Genomic DNA, 18,814 nt, shown 5'->3' with positions numbered 1-18,814 from the left:
CACCATCCCTAGAAATAAACGCATGTACCAATCACTCAGGAGTAATCCTGAAGACCTCCCATAAGCCTATCCTAGCCAAAGCCTGTCTATGCCTTGGAGTTAATAATGCATCCCTCTCACGAATGGCAAACAAATGAGATCGACACTCTACGTTGCACCTTTGCAAAAGAAGTGGCGAAAGAAACGAAAAGAAGCGGAGATGCCTTCAATCTTTGAAACATCATAATAGGAGCAAGAGTAACAACAATCCTTGCAACGGGCCTAAAAAAATAAAAAAAATAAAAATAAAAATAAAAAAGAAGAAAGGGTATTTCGTCATTTTGCCCCTAAGGGTATTTGGGTCATCTCTAGAAATAAGGAGCAGTACCAATCACTTAGGTTTAACCCCGAGCAAAAGGATAAAGGTAGAGTTTGCACTGCAGGGTATTTTGTTCATTTTGCACCCAAGGGCATTTGGGTCACTTTTTCATCCCTCGAAAATTAGTGTAGTACCAATCACTTAGGATTAATCCCGATTGAAAGGAGAAAAGAAGAGTTTGCACTCTAGGCTAATTTGGTCATTTTGCACCCAATGGCATTTTGCTTATTTTGCAATCTTTAGAAATAGTGATAGAAACAATCACTCAAGATTAACCCTTTGCAAAAGGAGAACGATAGAGTTTGCATTAAGAGGTTTTTTTTTGTCATTTTGTGCCCAAGGGCATTTCGGTTATTTGACCATCCCTATAAATAAGGGGTAGTAACAATCACTCAAAATTACCTCCGAGTGAAAGAAGAAAGGTAGAGTTTGCACTTACAGGCATTTTGGTCATTTTACGCTCAAAGGCATCTTGGTTATTTTACCATTCCTAGAAATAAGGGCGCGTACGAATCACTTCGAATTAACCTCGAGCAAAAGGAGAATGGTAGAGTTTGTACTCAACGGTATTTTTGTCATTTTGCACCTTAGGGCATTTTTTTCATTTTACCATCCCTAGAAATAAGGGCAATACCAATTGCTCCGGATTAACCATGAGCAAAAGTAGAATGGCAAAGTTTGCACTCAGAGGTATTTTGGTCATTTGCACCCAAGGGCTTTTTGGTCATTTACCATCCCTAAAAATAAGGGGCAGTACCTCTCACTCAGGATTATTCTCGAGTGAAAGAAGAAAGGTAGAGTTTGTGCTTAGGAGCATTTTGGTTATATAGCACCCAAGGGCATTTTGGTTATTTTACCATCCCTAGAAATAACGGAGAGTACCAATCACACAAGATTTACCTCGAACGAAAAGGAGAAAGGTAGAGTTCACACTCGGGTATTTTTTGTCATTTTTACCCAAGGGCATTTTGGTTATTTTACCATCCTTTGATACAAGGGGCAATATTAATCACTCATGATTAACCCCAAGAGAAAATAGAAAGGTAGAGTTTACGCTTAAGGGTATTTTGAACATTTCTCACCCTATGGCATTTTGGTCATTTTACCATCCCTAAATATAAGGGGCAGTACCAATCACTCAAAATTAACCCCTACCAAAAGGAGAAAGCTAGAGTTTGTACTCGGGGGAAGTTTGGTCAATTTGGACCCAAGGGCATTTTGGTCATTTTACAATCCCTAGAAATAAGGAAAGTACCAATCACTTAGGATTAACCCCGAGTGAAAGAAGAATGGTGGAGTTTGCACTTTGGGGTATTTTCTCATCCTGCACCCAAGTTCATCCTGGTCATTTTACCATCCTTAGAAATAAGGCGCAGTTTCATTCACTAAGGATTAACGCCGAGCTCAAGGAAAAAGATAGAGTTTGCACTCAAACGTATTGTGGTCACTTTGACCCGACACCACTTTTGTCATTTTACCATCCCTTGAAATAAGGGGAAATACCATTCACATATGATTAGCCCCGAGTGAAAGAAGAAAGGTAGAGTTCTCACTTTGGTGCATTTTGCACCCAAGGACGTTTTGGTCATTTTACCATTCTTAGAAATAAGGTGTAGTACCAATCACCTAGGATTAACCCTGAGCGAAAGGAGAAAGGGAGATTTTGCACTTTGAGGTATTTTGGTCATTTCTTAACCAAGGGTATTTTTATCATTTTACCATCCTTAAAAATAAGGGCAGTACCAATCACTCAGGATTAGCATCGAGAGAAAGGAGAAAGGTACATCATGTACTCAAGGGTATTTTTGATATTTTGCACAAACTGGCATTTTGGTCATTTTACCATCCCCAAAACCAATAGGTAGTACCAATCACTCAGGATTAACCCAAAACGAAACTAGAAAGGTATAGTTTGCACTCAGAGGTATTTTTGTCATTTTGCACCCAAGGTATTTTGGTCATTTTACCATCCTTAGAAATAAAGGCAGTACCAATCACTCAGGATTAACCTCGAGTGAAAGACGAAAGGCAGAGTTTGCACTCAAGAGCATTTTGGTCATTTTAAACCAAGGGCATTTTAGGTCATTTTATAATCCCTATAAATAAGGGGCAATACCAATTACTCAGGATTAACCCTAGCAAAAAGACAATGGTAGAGTTTGCACTCGAGGGGATTTTGTTCATTTTACATCCAAGGGCATTTTGGTCATTTTACCATTCCTAGACAAAATGGAAGAACCATCCCTAGGAATGGTAGAGTTTTGTCTCACAGATATTTTGCTCATTTTGTATATAAGGGCATTTATGTCATTTTACCATCCCTAAAAATAAGGAGCAGTATCAATCACTAAGGATTAGCCTTGAGTGAAAGAAGAAAGAGGGAGTATGCAGTCAGGGCCATTTTGGTTATTTTACATCCAAAGGCGCTTTGGTCATTTTACCATCCTGAGAAATAAGGGGTTGTACCAATCACTCAAGATTAACCCCAAGCGAATGGAGAAAGGTTTAGTTTGCACTCTGACGTATTTTGGTCATTTTGCACCAAAGGGCATTTGGTCATTTTACCATTCCAATAAATAAAAGGGAGTGTCAATCCCTCAGTATTAGCCCCGAGAGAAAGGAGGATGGTAAAGTTTGCCCTCTAGGGAATTTTCGTCGTTTTCCAACCAAGGGCAGTTTGGTCATTTTAGCATCCCTTCAAATACTGCCCCAAGGGCAGTTTGGTCATTTTAGCATCCCGAGTGAAAGGAGAAATGTAGAGAATTTGGTCATTTTGCACCCAATGGCATTTTGATCATTTGACCATCCCTAGAAATACAGTGTAGTACCGATCACTTTGGTTTAACCCAAGTGAAAGAAGAAAGGTTTTTTAGTCATTTGTTGTCATTTTACATCCATGGGTATTTTTTATCATTTTACCAGCTTGAGAAGTGTGTCCTGGCTATTGACTTAATACACTTAGATATTCAGGATTTTGATGTTATTTTGGTCATTGACTAATTGTTCACACACCATGCCATTGTTAACTGTTAGGGATGCTCCCTCTATACAATTTATTTCTACTCTTTGGGCTCATCATCTCCCAACTAAAAGATGTTTCTAGTATTTAGTCTATGTGATAAAAAACCAAGATGTGCAGTCCAAGCTGAAAGAGGTCTTAGTATTAAAGAGAAATACCCTCATCTTTTTGAGCAGTCAAATATGAAAAATTTAGAGGACTAAATTTCTATAAAGGGGGAGAATGTGACGACCCTAATTTTTTTGACTCAGTGGGTTTCACATGTCAACCTCTCTATGGATATGGTAGGTACAAATGGATATGAATCCCTAGGGATAAGAGAAATTTGTTAATATTGGTCAACCCCATTCCATGGAGCTTTACATTGTTGGAGGGTACTAATTTTGACTATGTCTAGGGTGCAAATTGAATCTTATTTTCATATGTGCTTTGTCAGATATGTAACAGTGTTAGGACATCGTGCACACATCACATATGTGCATGACATCCACTTTCTCATTGTCGCATAAGTTTTTTTTGTGATATCCGTCTTTAAGTATGGTATTATTTGCATATACAAATGTCTATAGAATTTTGATTATGTATCAACTTCCTACTTTTGTGTCTTAGTACTGTTTTTAAGTTTTATAAGGAAATTGTAGCGCCAACTTTCCTCCCCCCCCCCCTCCCCCCCCTTTCTCTCTCTCTCTCTCTCTCTATATCTTCTTTACAAGATTTTTAAAGGCCTGTGATATATGAAAAATCCATTAAAATTTACCCAACATCATCTTTACAAGATTTTTAAAGGCTTGTGAAATATGAAAAATCCATTAAAATTAACCCAACATCATCTTTACAAGATTTTTAAAGGCTTGTGAAATATAAAAAATCCATTAAAATTTACCCAATATATGCAAGGTACACTATAACTTATGTATTTCACTTGAGATTTTGCTAAATTATGGTACATGGATGCTTTAAACCCTATTTTTTATATATTTTCAGAATTTCAATTAGCAAAATAAATTTTGTTATTCTATGCTAATTTTGTAGTTATTTCATTTTGGTGTTCCAAAATATATGATATAGAATATTATTTTCATTTTGAGGCACAAAGTGTGTAGATATATGATCTGAAGTGTTATTTTCAGCATGGCAAAATATGCATGTAAACAAATGGAATTTTTTTGTTATTGATTTGTGCTTTAGAGTCTTCCGATTATGGTGAATGTCTTAGACCACCATATGTGACAATTGAGCTCAAACCGATAGATTTGGTTCAACTCTTAAACATAATCTTTAGTCAATGACTCTTTTTGTTGGACAAAGAAGAACACGCAATCAAGCTATAGTTATGGTTTAGGTTAATGGAGATCAATTCTATGATGAACATGAGCTTTGTTGGTTATTTAATAATGTTAGGACTGTGATGTCAGGCTATCACCATACCAAAGATCACTGAGTGAAACCAATCTTTGGATCTGTGGTTACTTTTTTATGCCAAAGATGCCATAAGCTAAGAAACCAGAAAACCCAACTCAAAACTTGGTTTTAGCGCCCATAAATTGGTCTTGCAAGAACAAAAGTTGGAGAACTAATATTCGACAAGGCTTATATACTTGGGTTTTAACATTTGTTGAGACTAAACTGAGTCACAGATTGAAATTAATTATCCTTGGCCTCCACTAATCAGCTAGACCATTTGATTCAATGGACAATGTCTAAATTTAGTCAAGGTATCAATATAAAGGAACATCTTAAGTTTTAGGCCCATGTTGCTCCCTCTAAATGAGATAATAAGAAAGAAATAAATGTTTATAACCATTTCCTTAACCAAGAATATTGGTGTTGGTTGTACTATCCCTGTTTCCCTATAATGTGGGAAGTAGATTTATTGTGAAGCCTTTCATTTTGAACTCTTTAGCAAGAACAAAAAGAGAATGTATACATTGTATTTTGGGGAATGAATGTACAAATATGTGATGAGTAACTACCTGATTAAAGTCTCATAAAAGAATGGGTATGCTTGATATAACTTATAGAGAGAGAGAGAGAGGAGAGCGTTTTTTTATAATTTTTATGAACTTTCTCTCTCTCTCTCTCTCCAGTTATGCTATATATGATTCTCCCTCAGTACTATGTTTTTATGTTTCCATAACATGGGATTTTATAATTGAGTTTTTTATTGCATGAAGCTTTGTTAAATTATTATCTGGTTCAATTGACAGCTTATAGTGATTTGATTATAGAAAATATATGTGGTGATTTCTATTGGAATTATGATTTATGATAAGATGTAGACAATGATTTGTGTTATGGTTAGTATCCATTTGTTGCCACCATCCTGTTCAATTCTTCTTACGTCTACCTCAATTTTTATAATCCATGATTTTCTCATAGTTTGGGTATGGTTAAACTTCTCACTTTTTCCCATCATATAGTTTTGTATTTTGTTTTATTATACTTATATAGAAATCGAACATTTCATTTGAATAGTTACTTTTGCCTTCTATTTGTTAATCATTCTTCAATTTATAATCTTACAACTGATCAATATTATAACCTTATTTGTTTCCTTTCATCAATGCTTCCTCATTTGGAAGCATAAGCACTTATCTTTGGGGTGAAGGGTGACTCTTTTAAAATCATGTTTAGCCAATCTTCGAGTCTATCAAATGTCTCTGATTAATATACCAGCTTCAGTTGTGAAGAAGATCAAAAAAATGATGCGGGATTTTCTCTGGGGCTCAAATTGAGAGCTGAGGAAGTTTCATCTTCTTAGTTGGGATAGAGTATATACCCCAAAGAAAAAAGGTGAATTGGGGATTAGAAATATTAGGCTGGTGAATCAAGCTCTTTTATACAAATGGTGGTGGCGCAGTCTTTATTTGAAAAATCATCTTTGGTACTAGGTCTTAGAATCCAATTATGGTGTGGGTGGATCTGATATTTGGCTTGGAAGAGGCAGGGGTAAGGATACCTCTAAAATGTGGAGGACTCTCTCTAATTGTAAGCCCATGATTTCATGTTATTTTAGATGGAATGTAAGGTGTGGTAACAATATTTCCTTTTAGCATCATAGGTGGGTAGTATAATCTTAATTCAGTTTTCCCAGAATTGGTTGGGATTGTTACGAGGCCTAATATTAAAGTCAGCGAGGCGATTGAAAGGACGGGTGATTCTATATCCTGGAACACTTTTTTGGGATATAGTCGTTTGAACAATGTCATACTCTCTCAGTGGTGTGAGCTAATAGAACTATTGGATAAAGTATATATTTCACCGAGTGCTAAGGATGAAATGGTGTGGGAGATCAAAAGCGATGGTGCTTTTACTGTTAAGTCATGTTATAATCTTCTCTTTCACGACCGGTGGGGATGGTCCTGCCCCAAGATTGCTGAAAATGGCCGATACCGCACAAATTTCAGGTCTTCATCTAGCTGGCTGCTATGAATAAGGTTTTTGACTACGGATAACCTAATAGAAAGGGGAAAGATCTTATCGAATGTATGCCTTATGTTAAATTTGATGATGAGTCTAGTGCGTATCTCTTTATTCACTGCTCTTTCACGGTGTGAATTGGGTACTGACTGTTTGGTGTTTTAAATATTAATTTGGATCTTCCCCAACTTGTGGAGGGGATTGTTACTCAACTGTCCTTACCTCATTTGTCGACGGTAAATAGGACGGTGTGGATGATAGCCAAAGGAGTTATTCTATGGGAAGTCCGGAAAGAAAGAAATAAAAAGACCTTTGAAGGGGTCTCCTGTCCATAGACATGTTGATTCATTCTATTAAAACTACAATTTGGTCATGGTTAGCGGTGTTAAAAGATGGTTGGGGTATTTCAAAGGTGGATATCATGGCTAATTTACACAACATGTTTCTTCTTGATTGTGTAAGGAGTAGACCGAAGTGCATCTGGATTGCGCCCCTATTGGTAGCTTGAAACTTAATTTTGATAGCAGTTCTTTTGGCAATCATGGGTTAGCAGATTTTGGTGGAGTTTTACGTGACTGCTTTGGTGACGTCCTTTTCTCCTATACTGGCCCGTTAGGTATTGGAACTACAAATTTTGCTAAGCTTAGGGCTCTTTTCCATGGTTTGAAGTTTCTCATTGATCAAATTATGGCAATAATCGTTAAATTGAAGGTGATTCATTGAATGTGATGAGGTGGTGTAATAAGGAACGATAGGTCCATTGGGAACTTCGGTCTTTATGGTTAAGGATTATGGACCTCTCTTCATCCATGTCAGTTACTATATCTCATGTTTACCGTGAAGAAAATTCTGTGGCGGATTCTTTGGCAAAGGGTGGTGCTTATTTACCTTTTATTGTTATCTCTAATGTTGTAATTCCCTTTCCTTAGTTTTTAACAAAGTTATTAATATTTGTCAAAAAGAAAAAATGCTTCCTCATTAGTAATATCATTTTTATTTTTCTATTTATAGAATATTGCTCAGCACAGATAAAGGCAACAGTGAAACAAGATCCCTCACAAGCATATCAATGTCCTTCACCTTCTCTAGCTCATCCATTTACATATGTGTACCGTTATTCCTATCCACCTCTCTCTATCTCTCTCTCTCTTATATCTCCCTCTCTTTATACTCAGCGTGTCACACCCCAAGTTTTCTAGCATTCTCGATGTGCGACAGATTATTCTTATACTATTTATATATAGAACAAGTTCAAAATTCCTACTTGTATACGTATTGCACCAAATAGTGTAATTTTAATATGTACAAAGTTTGCTCACTTTGAGTGAAGAGAGAGAAACCAATTTGAGGATTCGTTAAAGGCCAATGGTAGGTATTTATAATTGGGGAGAGTGAGTCCCCATTTGACACATGTCCTCCATGTGTCCCTTTTTATTTTATTTTTTTAAGTCACTTCATACCTTTTTGTGCCACCTCATATCTTTTTGGTGTCACCTCTTATATTTAGGGCCACTTAATACCATTTGGTACCACCACTAATAAGTGTGTAATGATGGACACCTCACCTTTGTATTATTTTATTATTTCTTTTAATTTTTTTTGATGCAAAATCCTGTTAAATAAAAAGGGTGGTCCTATGGTGTACTTTAACACCATGGTCCATAATTTATATATTATTATTATTATTATTGTTGTTGTTGTTGTTGTTTTATTATTATTATTATTATTATTATTATTATTGTTATTACTTTACCCTTTTTTTTTAAAAAAATAGGGTCATTACATTCTTCCCCCCTTAAAGAAATTTAGTCCTCTAAATTTTGTACCTATGAGTTAAGGGTCCACCACGACTCCGTTGCGCCATAACTATGGTACATATCCTCTTGTTCAGATATCTTCCATATTCTCCAGGCCCTATGAGTTCTTTCCATACTTGCTCCAGTCATGCGGAATCTTGTAACTGTTTGTACATATACTAAATATGACTTAGGGTATATTTCTATTCAGATTTCTTAGGATCCTAAACCTATTGCTTTGATACCATTTTGTCATACCCCGAGCTTACTAACATTCTCGAGGTGCGACAAATTATTCTTATACTATCTATATATAGAACAAGTTCAAAATTCCTACTTGTATATTCATATTGCACCAAATAGTATAATTTTAGTATGTACAAAGTTTGCTCACTTTGAGTGAAGAGAGATAAACCAATTTGAGGATTCGTTAAAGGCCAATTGTAGGTATTTATAAATGGGGAGAGTTAGTCCCCATGTGACACATATCCTCTATGTATCTTTTTTTTATTTTATTTTATTTTATTTTTCTAAGCCACCTCATGCCTTTTTATGTCACCTCATGTTTTTTTGGTGCCACCTCTCATTTTTATGGCCACTTAATACCATTTGGTGCCACCTCTCAATTTTATGGCCACTTGATACCATTTGGTGCCACCTCTTATTTTTATGGCCACTTAATAGCATTTGGTGCCACCTCACACTAATGAATGTGTAATGATGGACACCTCACCCTTGTATTATTTTATTATTATTTTTAATTTCTTTTGTTACAAAATCATGCTAAATAAAAAAGGTGATCCCATAGTGTACTTTAACACCATGGTCCATACTTTATATTTTATTATTATTATTATTATTATTATTATTATTACTTTACCTCTTTTTTTTTTTTTTTAAAAATTAAGGTCATTACATAGCGTTTCACTAACCCGCAATATATTCATTTCCTCTTATTATTGTATATTACACACCTTCCATAATAAAATATCTTCCTATCAAATTGTAGCTACTTCATTCTTAGCACATTTGCAAACCACGTGCGGAGCACGTGCAATTGGCTAGTAGACTATAAAGCTGTGCCAATTAGCTAAGAATAAGTTGAGTTGGGCTAGCCTAGCGCCTATCTAGTCCCAGACCCATGGGACTTGTCCTAACCGAGCCAAAAAGGTCTCGTCCCAAGCTGCCCTGTCCAGCCCTACAAGGCTGGTGGGCTTGGGGCACGCAAGGCCAAATGAAATAAAAGAAAGAAAAAGCAAAGAAAGAGAGGGCCGGGCAGCACCATGCCCGTTGCCACTCCTACCCTAATAATTATTGAATGACTACAATGCCCCTATAATAGCGAGGGCTTTGACCAAACTTGAGGCTCATAGATCCTTTGAACCCTTTGAAAAAAATTGTCCCTATGCAACAAACCTTTCAATTGATCATATCTCAATTTCAAGGACTTTGGATATAGAAAAAAAAGAATCTAAGTCACAAATATAGATTTTGTAAATATATTATCTAATCGGTCTATTTTTAAAATTTAAAAAAAAAAAATATTTTTTTATCTTGTACTTTTTTTTTCCTGTATGTATTGATATTCAAAGATTGAAAATATACTGGTAAGCAAAAAAATCTCCCTTTTTTTATCTCACACCTCGAGAACCATAAATCATAAATTTTTAACCCTAATAAAAACTAAAATGACACCCTCATCACTATTGTTTTCCTTCAACGTTTCTCTCAAAGCACTTCTCTCTCTTTCCCTCAAAATTCCGTTTCTCTCTTTAATGCCCAAAGTTGCAGAAGTTCATCTCCCTACATCTTCTCTCTCTCCTCTCTCTCTAAAAAAACCCACAGATCTGAAGCCCTATTTCCCAATTCAGCCCCAACCCACCGATCTAAAAAACCCACAGATCTCAATATCTCTCTCTACCTCGTCTGTCTTTCTTCCCACTTCCTTCCTGCACGACCTTCCTCTCTCTCTCTCTTCTTCTTCCTCATTGCTCCCAAAATCAAAAGCATCTTCGCCATTGCTCCCAGAATCAAAAGCAATGGCAGATGATCTAAGGTCAAAGGCCGCTCAAAAACCCCAAATCATGAGGAATCTCTAAAACCCCATATTTCCATCAAGAATTTGTTCAAAACCCAAAATCAAGTATGCAATTTATGTTTTTTTTTTTTATGCTTTTTTTTTCAGCATCCTTGTATGTATTGATTAACAGTAAATTTTTTTTTGGGTGTTGTTTTACTCTTTTTCATTGGTTCTATACCCTTGGGGTTTTCTTACAGTGCTAGGATTTGCGCATGAGATAAGATTTACACTTGAATGTTTTTAAATCAAGTTTTGAGTTCTCAACTAGTTTTCACAGTTACCATTATTGATCATAAATTTGAATTTTTATGGCTGATTACTTGCTTGACTAGAAGATTGGGCATTGTTCTACTATTTCAACTGCTATCAAAGACATTAATATTACAACTCATGAAGAAATGGAGAATATGGATATCTTTCATGTAGACCCCTACTTAGAAAAGTGTAAGGATCATCTGTTTTATAAATGGAGTAGATATACATACCATAGAATCCCACTGAAAGCATTTATTTGTTTTTATCTTTACTTTTTAGAGACAAATTCGACAAATTTTCTGTTAATAAATCTAGTTCTATTGAAATTTTTAGATTGTTTTTTTCCTCTAATTTAACTGTTTTGGGAATGGGGGGCATCGTAATGGCTAGTCTGTTACTTATTTTGCTTCAATAATTCATTTACTTCATAGTGCTTCTGTTTAACTTCACATCATGATTGGTTCAGGTTTCAATATCATTTTTATTGCAAACAATCCTTTATGATTCGCCTCATATAGTGCCTATGATGGGATTAAATATAAGTTGTGTTCAACTATGAATAGTTATATAACACTTCCAATGCTTAAATTAGAGTAGTGTTCTGTAGATTGATGTAATAGTGTTGAACCTCATCATCTTTTATGCAGTAGTGAACATGGATGAAAAAATGTTCTTGTGTATATATGGGGGTGAACTTTACAATAACTTTGATGGTAGTATGGAGTATGTTAGGGGCAATTCATGTACTTCTTCAGTTCATCGACAAACGAAGTTGGATGAGATAAAGGAAGATGTGGCAAATCAATTCTCCATAGAGTCTTCTAGAGTGTCACTTAAGTACATCTTCCCGAGTAACAAGAGATGCCTTGTTACCTTATTTAATGATCGTGATGTAGAAAGGATGTTATTTGTACATGAAGGTTGCAATGAGTTAGAAATCTATGTTTTTGATGGATGTGAACGCATGAGTGGTGTTTCTGTGGTCAATGGTAACACAAGGTATGCTAACTTATAAATTTGATCGAATCAACCTTTGTTTTATATAGAAGATATGGATAACATACGAATTTGGTCATATTTTGGAAATCTATAGATGTTGTTTACTCACCCTATTGTTCCTTCCGATGTGTTAGGGACAACGAGTTTGTGCAGGCCCTGCCCTCTTCTTCAAATGTTGAGGAAGGCAACAATGAACATAATATGCCTCGTTTGCTCTGCACATGGGAGAACTTATTAATCGATATCGGTCAAGAATTCCCCAATATATCTAAATTTCGTGATGCACTTTGTAAGTATGCAATGGTGCATCACTTTGAGGATGTTTACATAACTAATGAGAACTACCAGGTGCAGGCGAAATGTAAGAATGATAATTGCAATTGGGAGATTGATGTTTGTAAAGTTGGGCATTTGACGATGTTCAAAATTGAGACATGGAGGAGAGAACATTCATGAGGTGGTGGGGCTAACATCAATGTCCATAAGAGAACCTCAAAACAGTGTATTGCTAACCTAGTGAAAAGCAAGTTGGATGATACCCCACGGTACAAGCCCCGAGAGATGATAAAGGACATAGCTCAAGATTATGGGATAAAGCTTCCAAATCTCAAGGTATGGCGGGGGAAGGAGATCGCAATGATTGAGTTGCATGGTACCGAAGAAGATGCTTATAATCGGTTCCCAGCATACCTCAATCACCTATTAGAGACAAATCCGATAAGACATGTGACAATGCAAAAAGGGTCAGACAATAAATTTCGTCGAGTTTTCATATCACTTGTTGCTTCAACATATGGCTTTAAAAATGGAAACTGTCCAATTATCTTCCTTGATGGAACACATTTGAAAGCTCGATTTCTTGGTACATTTGCTTGCCGCTACATCTATAGACTCCGAGGATCAAATGTTTCCACTTGCATATTCTCTCGTTGATGCAGTGGATTCTGACAATTGGTTTTGGTTTCTAGAAAACTTGAAAAATGCTATTGGGATGGATCAACCAATCACATTTATTTCCGATAGACACATTGGGCTCGTCGACAATGTATCAGATGTGTTTCGAAATTCCCATCATGCTTTTTGTGAGCGTCACATGACAAAAAATCTTAGGAATGGCATGAAACATATTCGCAATGATGTTAAAAATGCCATTATATCTGCTTTCCAAGGTGTCACACGTTCATTTTGGCGAGAGGAGTTCAACCTAAGGATAGCAGACATTCAAAACTATTCTCAAGAAGCATTTACGTGGGTAGCTACATCAACTCCAGAGCGCTGGGCAACTTCAATATTTAGGGGAAAGCGGTTTGGACAAGTTACAACCATTGTCGCAGATTCCTTCAACAACTGGATTCTAGAAGCTCGAGAACTCCCAATATTGTAATGCCTTGAAAAAATTAGGAAGCAAATGACCCAATTAATGGCAGAGTGCCTTTTGGAGGCTCAGAATTGGATAACTACATTAACACCGTCTGTGGAAAAGAGTTTGGCAACAATTGTAAAGACTTCTCTCTCATTGCGTATAGCTGCACAATAAATATAAGCACACGAGAGTGTGAGTGTCAGGCTTGGCAGGCATTGGGCCTGCCACGTAAGCATGCATGTAAATCCCTTCAGATGGTTAATAGAAATTTATACGAGTATTGTGATGACTACTTCACAGTTGCAAAGTACAAAGAAAGTTATGCCAAACCGGTATGGTCAGTCTCATATTTTGATATGTCTTTGCAAGGATAGTCATCTTCTTATGAGCCAGAGATACTACCTCCACGCACGAAACTTCCTCCTGGGAGTCCCAGGAAGAAACACATTGAGTTGCAAGAGGTGGAAGTAAGGCCTCTTCACTGTAATAGGTGTGGCCAGGATCGACATAATAGAGCTACATGCAGGGCAGTTCTTTCATGAGAGGTCAGTATAATTTGTTGTTGAATTTTGCACTCGTTATTCATATTATGCATGTAGCTCATACATAAAGCAAAGATACTTCGTAATTTTGGACTCATTAATTACTTCATTGTTTTTCAATTGCAAAAAAACAAATACTTCATTGTTTTTCAATTTCAATTGTTTTTTAATTACACCCAAATACTAGTTTTTTTGTTGTTTGTTATGCTGCTATTATAAACCCAAAATCAGCACCAAACAACAATAGTTTGCTGCGGATTTTAGTGGTCTTTTGCTGCTGAAGTGTAGTGCAACTTCTAATTGAATTTTTAGATGGCGTACTGGTTTGATGTGCAACTTTTTTTTTTACACATAGACAATATTCTTATTTTAGTTTACCAACATCTAAGCTGATTTTGGTTTCATCAGGCACATGCTTCTTTGAGTCTTACTTATATGTTTCTTTGTATCTTATTTGGTTATTGTGCTACTTATTTGTGGCTTATTGTGCTACTTATTTGTGGCTTATTGTGCTACTTATTTGGTTATTGTGTCACTTATTTGTGGTTATTGTGCTACTTATTTGGTTATTGTGCTACTTATTTGGTTATATGTGGTTGTTGTGCTACGTATTTGGTTATTGTGCTACTTATTTGTGGTTTATTTATCTGGTTCATCAAGCTGATTTTGTGGTTTGCAGGTTATTGTGCTAACAAAAGAACTCTTGGTGACAACATGACAGGCAGAGCCAACTGACTATAGGAAATCAAAGGAAGAGAAGATGAATAGAATGTAATATATGAAAAAGAGGCAATAGGGCTCAACAATCTGGACTTGTGATCATTTGGACACAATGACTTCATTTTTATCTCAATTTAGTTTTTGTTTAGGACAGCAAAGTAATCTTAGTTTGTACTCTCCTTATAGACTTCATATTGTTTCAGCATTACAATTGCATTTTATCCATTGATCCATTCCTCTTGACAATGGCAATGTCGAGCACTATCTCTTTATTTCTTTTTCAACAGCTCGAACACACAAAAGTTTGCAAATATATCACTTAAGATTTGTATAAAATGGCTATATATCTTCTAATGCTCTGTGAACATTTCAATTGAAAATTTTTCCAATGACGCAGGATTTGTAGGGTTATATTGATGGCCAAACTGAGTAAACACATTGTAGAAAACAAGTAGTTGGGTATGTGTTAGACAAATAATGCTCCAGCAAATAGTTGGGTGGATTTCTCTCTCTCACTCTCTCTCTCTCATGCACGCACACACACATAGTTGGGTATGTGGTAGAAAACAAAGGCATTTAGCATTTGGAATTTTCTTTTCAAGCACTTAAACCACTTTGTAGAGGTTTAGCCTTAACCATGAGTGCCTCATGTTTGCAATTCCAGCATCAGAGAAACTAAAATAATATCAATAAATGAGAAAACTGATCTTCCAAACTGTATTAGCTAGAGCAAGGGCCAAGTTCTAATAGACACTAGATAAAACATTGGAAAAAGTTGAAACATGGCCCACCTTAAAAACTCCATTCAAATGTGCTAGAATATTCAACAGTGTGGTAACCAATAACGGTACTTCATTTCTTCTTGATGTGCTAACAACAACGACATCAAATGTTAACAATTTTGAAGAACCAACAATGGCATCCCAGCATCCCATTTATTGTATCACATTATTTTTTTGTTCACACCAACAGAATTTGAATTTTCAACTATTGGATCTATCACACTATTGAATTTTCAATAGTGTAGTCCGGGATCTTGATTGTCCAGACTTCAAATTGGTTTTTTACCATATTGTGGTTGGATCCATTCCATCCATTGAAATCCCCAATAAGTTGTGCTTCCCTACATTAAAATACAAAAATATAAGTTATTTTTAAGTAAGGGAAAATTTATTTTTTTAAAAAAAAAACAATTAATTGTGCATTTCAACATAAAGATGATCTATTATTTAGAAAAACAAACAAAATGTCATCGGTGGATCATTGCCAGAAATAATTGGAAACTTATATTTAATTTGGTAGCATATCGTATAGCTACAACACATTAGAAATAGACTAGCTTTTCAATTCAAGCATTAGATATAACTTTCCCCTTCTGAATTATAATGAAAAGCTTCACCTTTTTGACATTGGAAATGGTACCTCCTATGGAATAATCTGGACATTATTATTATCTAAGCAATGGTGACAAAAAACAATAAGCATAAGCACACAATTTCATAGAAAATCAAACAAATTAAAAATTAGAAATCAAAATGCCTGGCTTCATTGAAGTGGGACCCATGCAAAAGACACCAGCCATTACCATGTGATAGTGGACCATTTGCCTCACTACTATAGTTCACAAATGTGACTACTATTCTGCATAATTTGATTGATGGCTGCATTCAAGAGTTATGGGACATGACCCCATAGAAGGACCCCATAGAAGTGTGAATCAAAGAGTGTCAATGGTCTCATGAACTGATACAATGAATGCTAGTTTTATACATTTGAGAAATGGCACATTACAGGGTGCAACTTGATGTACACAGCTTCCAATGAATTTATGATTATGTATAAAAATAATAATAGATGATGATGATTGCAAGATGATGACGAGGGTCTAGAAAACACTAAATGCAAGTGTAGACAACATTTTTAGAAGATCTTTAGAAAACCATATCCTGCTTTTCAGCTTGATTGATCTTGTTTTCAAAATATACTTATTTGATTTGAACTCCAAAGACATTGGTAGCTCTTTGTAAACATTCATATTTGTAACCAACAAAATCCTCGATGACCAAATGTGGAACCCTGACCTTTTGTATCTATGAGGCCCAGATATAGCAGTTTCCTGGAGCACTTAAAACCAAAACAACTGAAATGTTGGGAGAAGTCCAGAGATCTCAACACCATCCAGCAGTGACTAGATGCGCTTTGGATATCAATTACTTCCAAAGGATGACACTGGGTTGATAAAAAAGGAAAAAGAAAATACGAAAATAGTATTGACTCAGAAATTATTGTAGTTTGCGGGATCAAAGCCATGAAAAATTCAGTATTATCATCCACCAATAGTTGGTAAAAAACTGACCAAAAAAGATTAACTTGCAGGTTATTTCCTTCTCCATGATTTGCATTTACAGAATACTGAGGAAAATAGCTTTAGCCCATAAAAGGAAAACTCTAAGGAGAATTAGATGAAAAGAATGGAAAACTCACTGCGCTACTGGTGCCCACTCTCGATACACAATGCTGTCATCTTCTCTAATGAAGCCAGACTTCAAATAACCTACATAGAGAAGAATCATATTTCCAATCACATGCTTTGTTTCACAAGGGCCTATTTTACCAACCATCCCGCACCCCAAAAAAAAAAGAAAACTAAAAAACAAAACGCACACCCTTTCCTCCCTCAAAATTAGTAAATCTAAATGTGAAAGGTTCCTAAAGACAAAATCTACCTTGTGCAAAGTCCTCAAGGCTTCCTTCATACTTCTCAATCGCTTCTTTCTGCTCTGTATATCTCCTCCATCGATAAAACAGATGATCCTTATACTTTTCTAAGTAGGGATCTGAAAGTACTTTATGAAAAAAGCACGGTGTAGATATAAAAAAAAATCTTTTATCCCTACACCGGCAAGATCACTTACAATATCCAATTATAATCGAACCACTCTTGAAATAAATAAAATAAAAATAAAATCGATTTTCAATTGCTACATATTCAAATACAATTCTTTATTCAAGAAAAAAAAACTAGACTTTATTGCTTTATGGGAAGAGAAGTAAATATTTTAAAAGGTAAACTTACCAGAGATTATCTCAACCGGGTTTAGTACACCCCACGTCGAGTCTCCTCCTCCCGAGGAGCTTAGTACACCCCACGCCGAATATCCTATGGCAAAAATCCACTTACCATTTTTCATTGAGGTTGAAGTGATCCTTTGTTTTTTCTTTTCCATTCACTCCTTCTCTTTCATCTATTTTGTCTGGATCCCCCTTTTCTTCTGAACAAAAAAGTGAAGGGTCTTCTTCGTTTGATCCCTCTTTTTCCTATTCAGTCCCCTTCATTTCATAAGTTCTTTCTATCCTTCGTTTCAGAAGTTCTTTTTATTTCTACGTCTGTTTCTTCCTCAGTTTTCCCTATATCTGAGGTTTCTTGCAGTTTCTTAGTAATCAATCCTCTTAGCTTGATTTTAGAGAGATGAGAAATGAATATGAAGAGAGAGGAAGAGGTCTACTAGCAAAAGGTTCCACCCCTTTGCCACCCATAAAGAACAAAGGTGATGCGAGCCACCAAAACATGGTGCAACTTGGAGAGAGAAAAAAATTCGGGTATGCCTCCTTTTGGTAATCCAAGGCACTTTGTAGCGAGAGCCAAATTTTGGGGTAGGCAGAGAGAATTTTTAAAGAGAGAGAAGAGAATACGTATCTCATTTTATGATGGAAGACCTTTTTATGCCATAGATTTTACCTCAATTCGTAGGGTCAAATCTCAATTGTCGATCTAAGGAGACTTGGGTGAGAGATTTGAGCTATCCATCTTTGAACCACCATCAAGATTCAAAGAGATGAGATAGAGCATTATCCTTTATTTCCTAAATCTATTTCCTTCAAATAAGAAAAACTTATATTTTAATATATCTAATCCTTAATTATTAGATCAACCAATATTGATTCAAAGATTTAGTAAATATCTCAAATATTCAACCTTATCACATAAATTGGTTATACCTAAAAAGATAAGCCAACCAAGACGATAAACATTATTCCCAAGAATATTACGTGAATGGCTGGGGCGTGCGCCCTTTTTGGTGGCCACATGTGGGCGTTACCTAATCCACATCTTTTTAAATTTTGGATCACATATTTTATGGAGGTCTCATATATTTTTTTAGAAATTATTTTATTTCATATTTAGAATTTTTAAATCTTATATTTTATTTAAAATATTAAAATTTTAGTTTTTCTTAATTTATTAATCCAAATGACAAAAA

General features: G+C 35.6%; 1 protein-coding gene and 1 long non-coding RNA gene across 4 annotated transcripts; one reads left to right on the top strand and one right to left on the bottom strand.

The window, feature by feature from the left end:
* Positions 1-10,213: 10,213 nt before the first annotated feature.
* On the top strand, positions 10,214-14,798 carry LOC110007699 (uncharacterized). Of its 3 annotated transcripts, XM_020670234.2 has the most exons (4): positions 10,281-10,736; positions 10,871-11,927; positions 12,062-13,835; positions 14,512-14,798. In XM_020670234.2, the coding sequence occupies exons 2-3, from the start codon at positions 11,584-11,586 to the stop codon at positions 12,381-12,383; spliced, it is 666 nt and encodes a 221-aa protein (XP_020525893.1). In that variant the 5' UTR covers positions 10,281-10,736; positions 10,871-11,583; the 3' UTR covers positions 12,384-13,835; positions 14,512-14,798. The 3 variants fall into 3 exon arrangements, 1 of the variants encoding a protein (XP_020525893.1); XR_016040562.1 differs by lacking the exon at positions 10,871-11,927 and having other exon boundaries at positions 10,298-10,736; XR_016040563.1 differs by lacking the exons at positions 10,871-11,927; positions 12,062-13,835 and having other exon boundaries at positions 10,214-10,736.
* A 537-nt stretch (positions 14,799-15,335) lies between these two features.
* LOC148780530 (uncharacterized) lies at positions 15,336-17,119 on the bottom strand. Its single transcript, XR_016040561.1, has 2 exons — positions 17,037-17,119; positions 15,336-15,675 (listed from the first exon to the last, which is right to left on the bottom strand). It is a non-coding gene; the product is annotated as an uncharacterized LOC148780530 (long non-coding RNA).
* Positions 17,120-18,814: the final 1,695 nt, after the last annotated feature.

The sequence above is a fragment of the Amborella trichopoda genome, chromosome 9 (genome assembly GCF_054954075.1).
Source record: "Amborella trichopoda isolate Santa Cruz 75 chromosome 9, AtrichopodaSantaCruz75HAP2 v2.0, whole genome shotgun sequence".
In the NCBI taxonomy this organism is placed as follows: Eukaryota; Viridiplantae; Streptophyta; class Magnoliopsida; order Amborellales; family Amborellaceae; genus Amborella; species Amborella trichopoda.
This window is presented reverse-complemented; position numbering and strand designations above follow the sequence as displayed.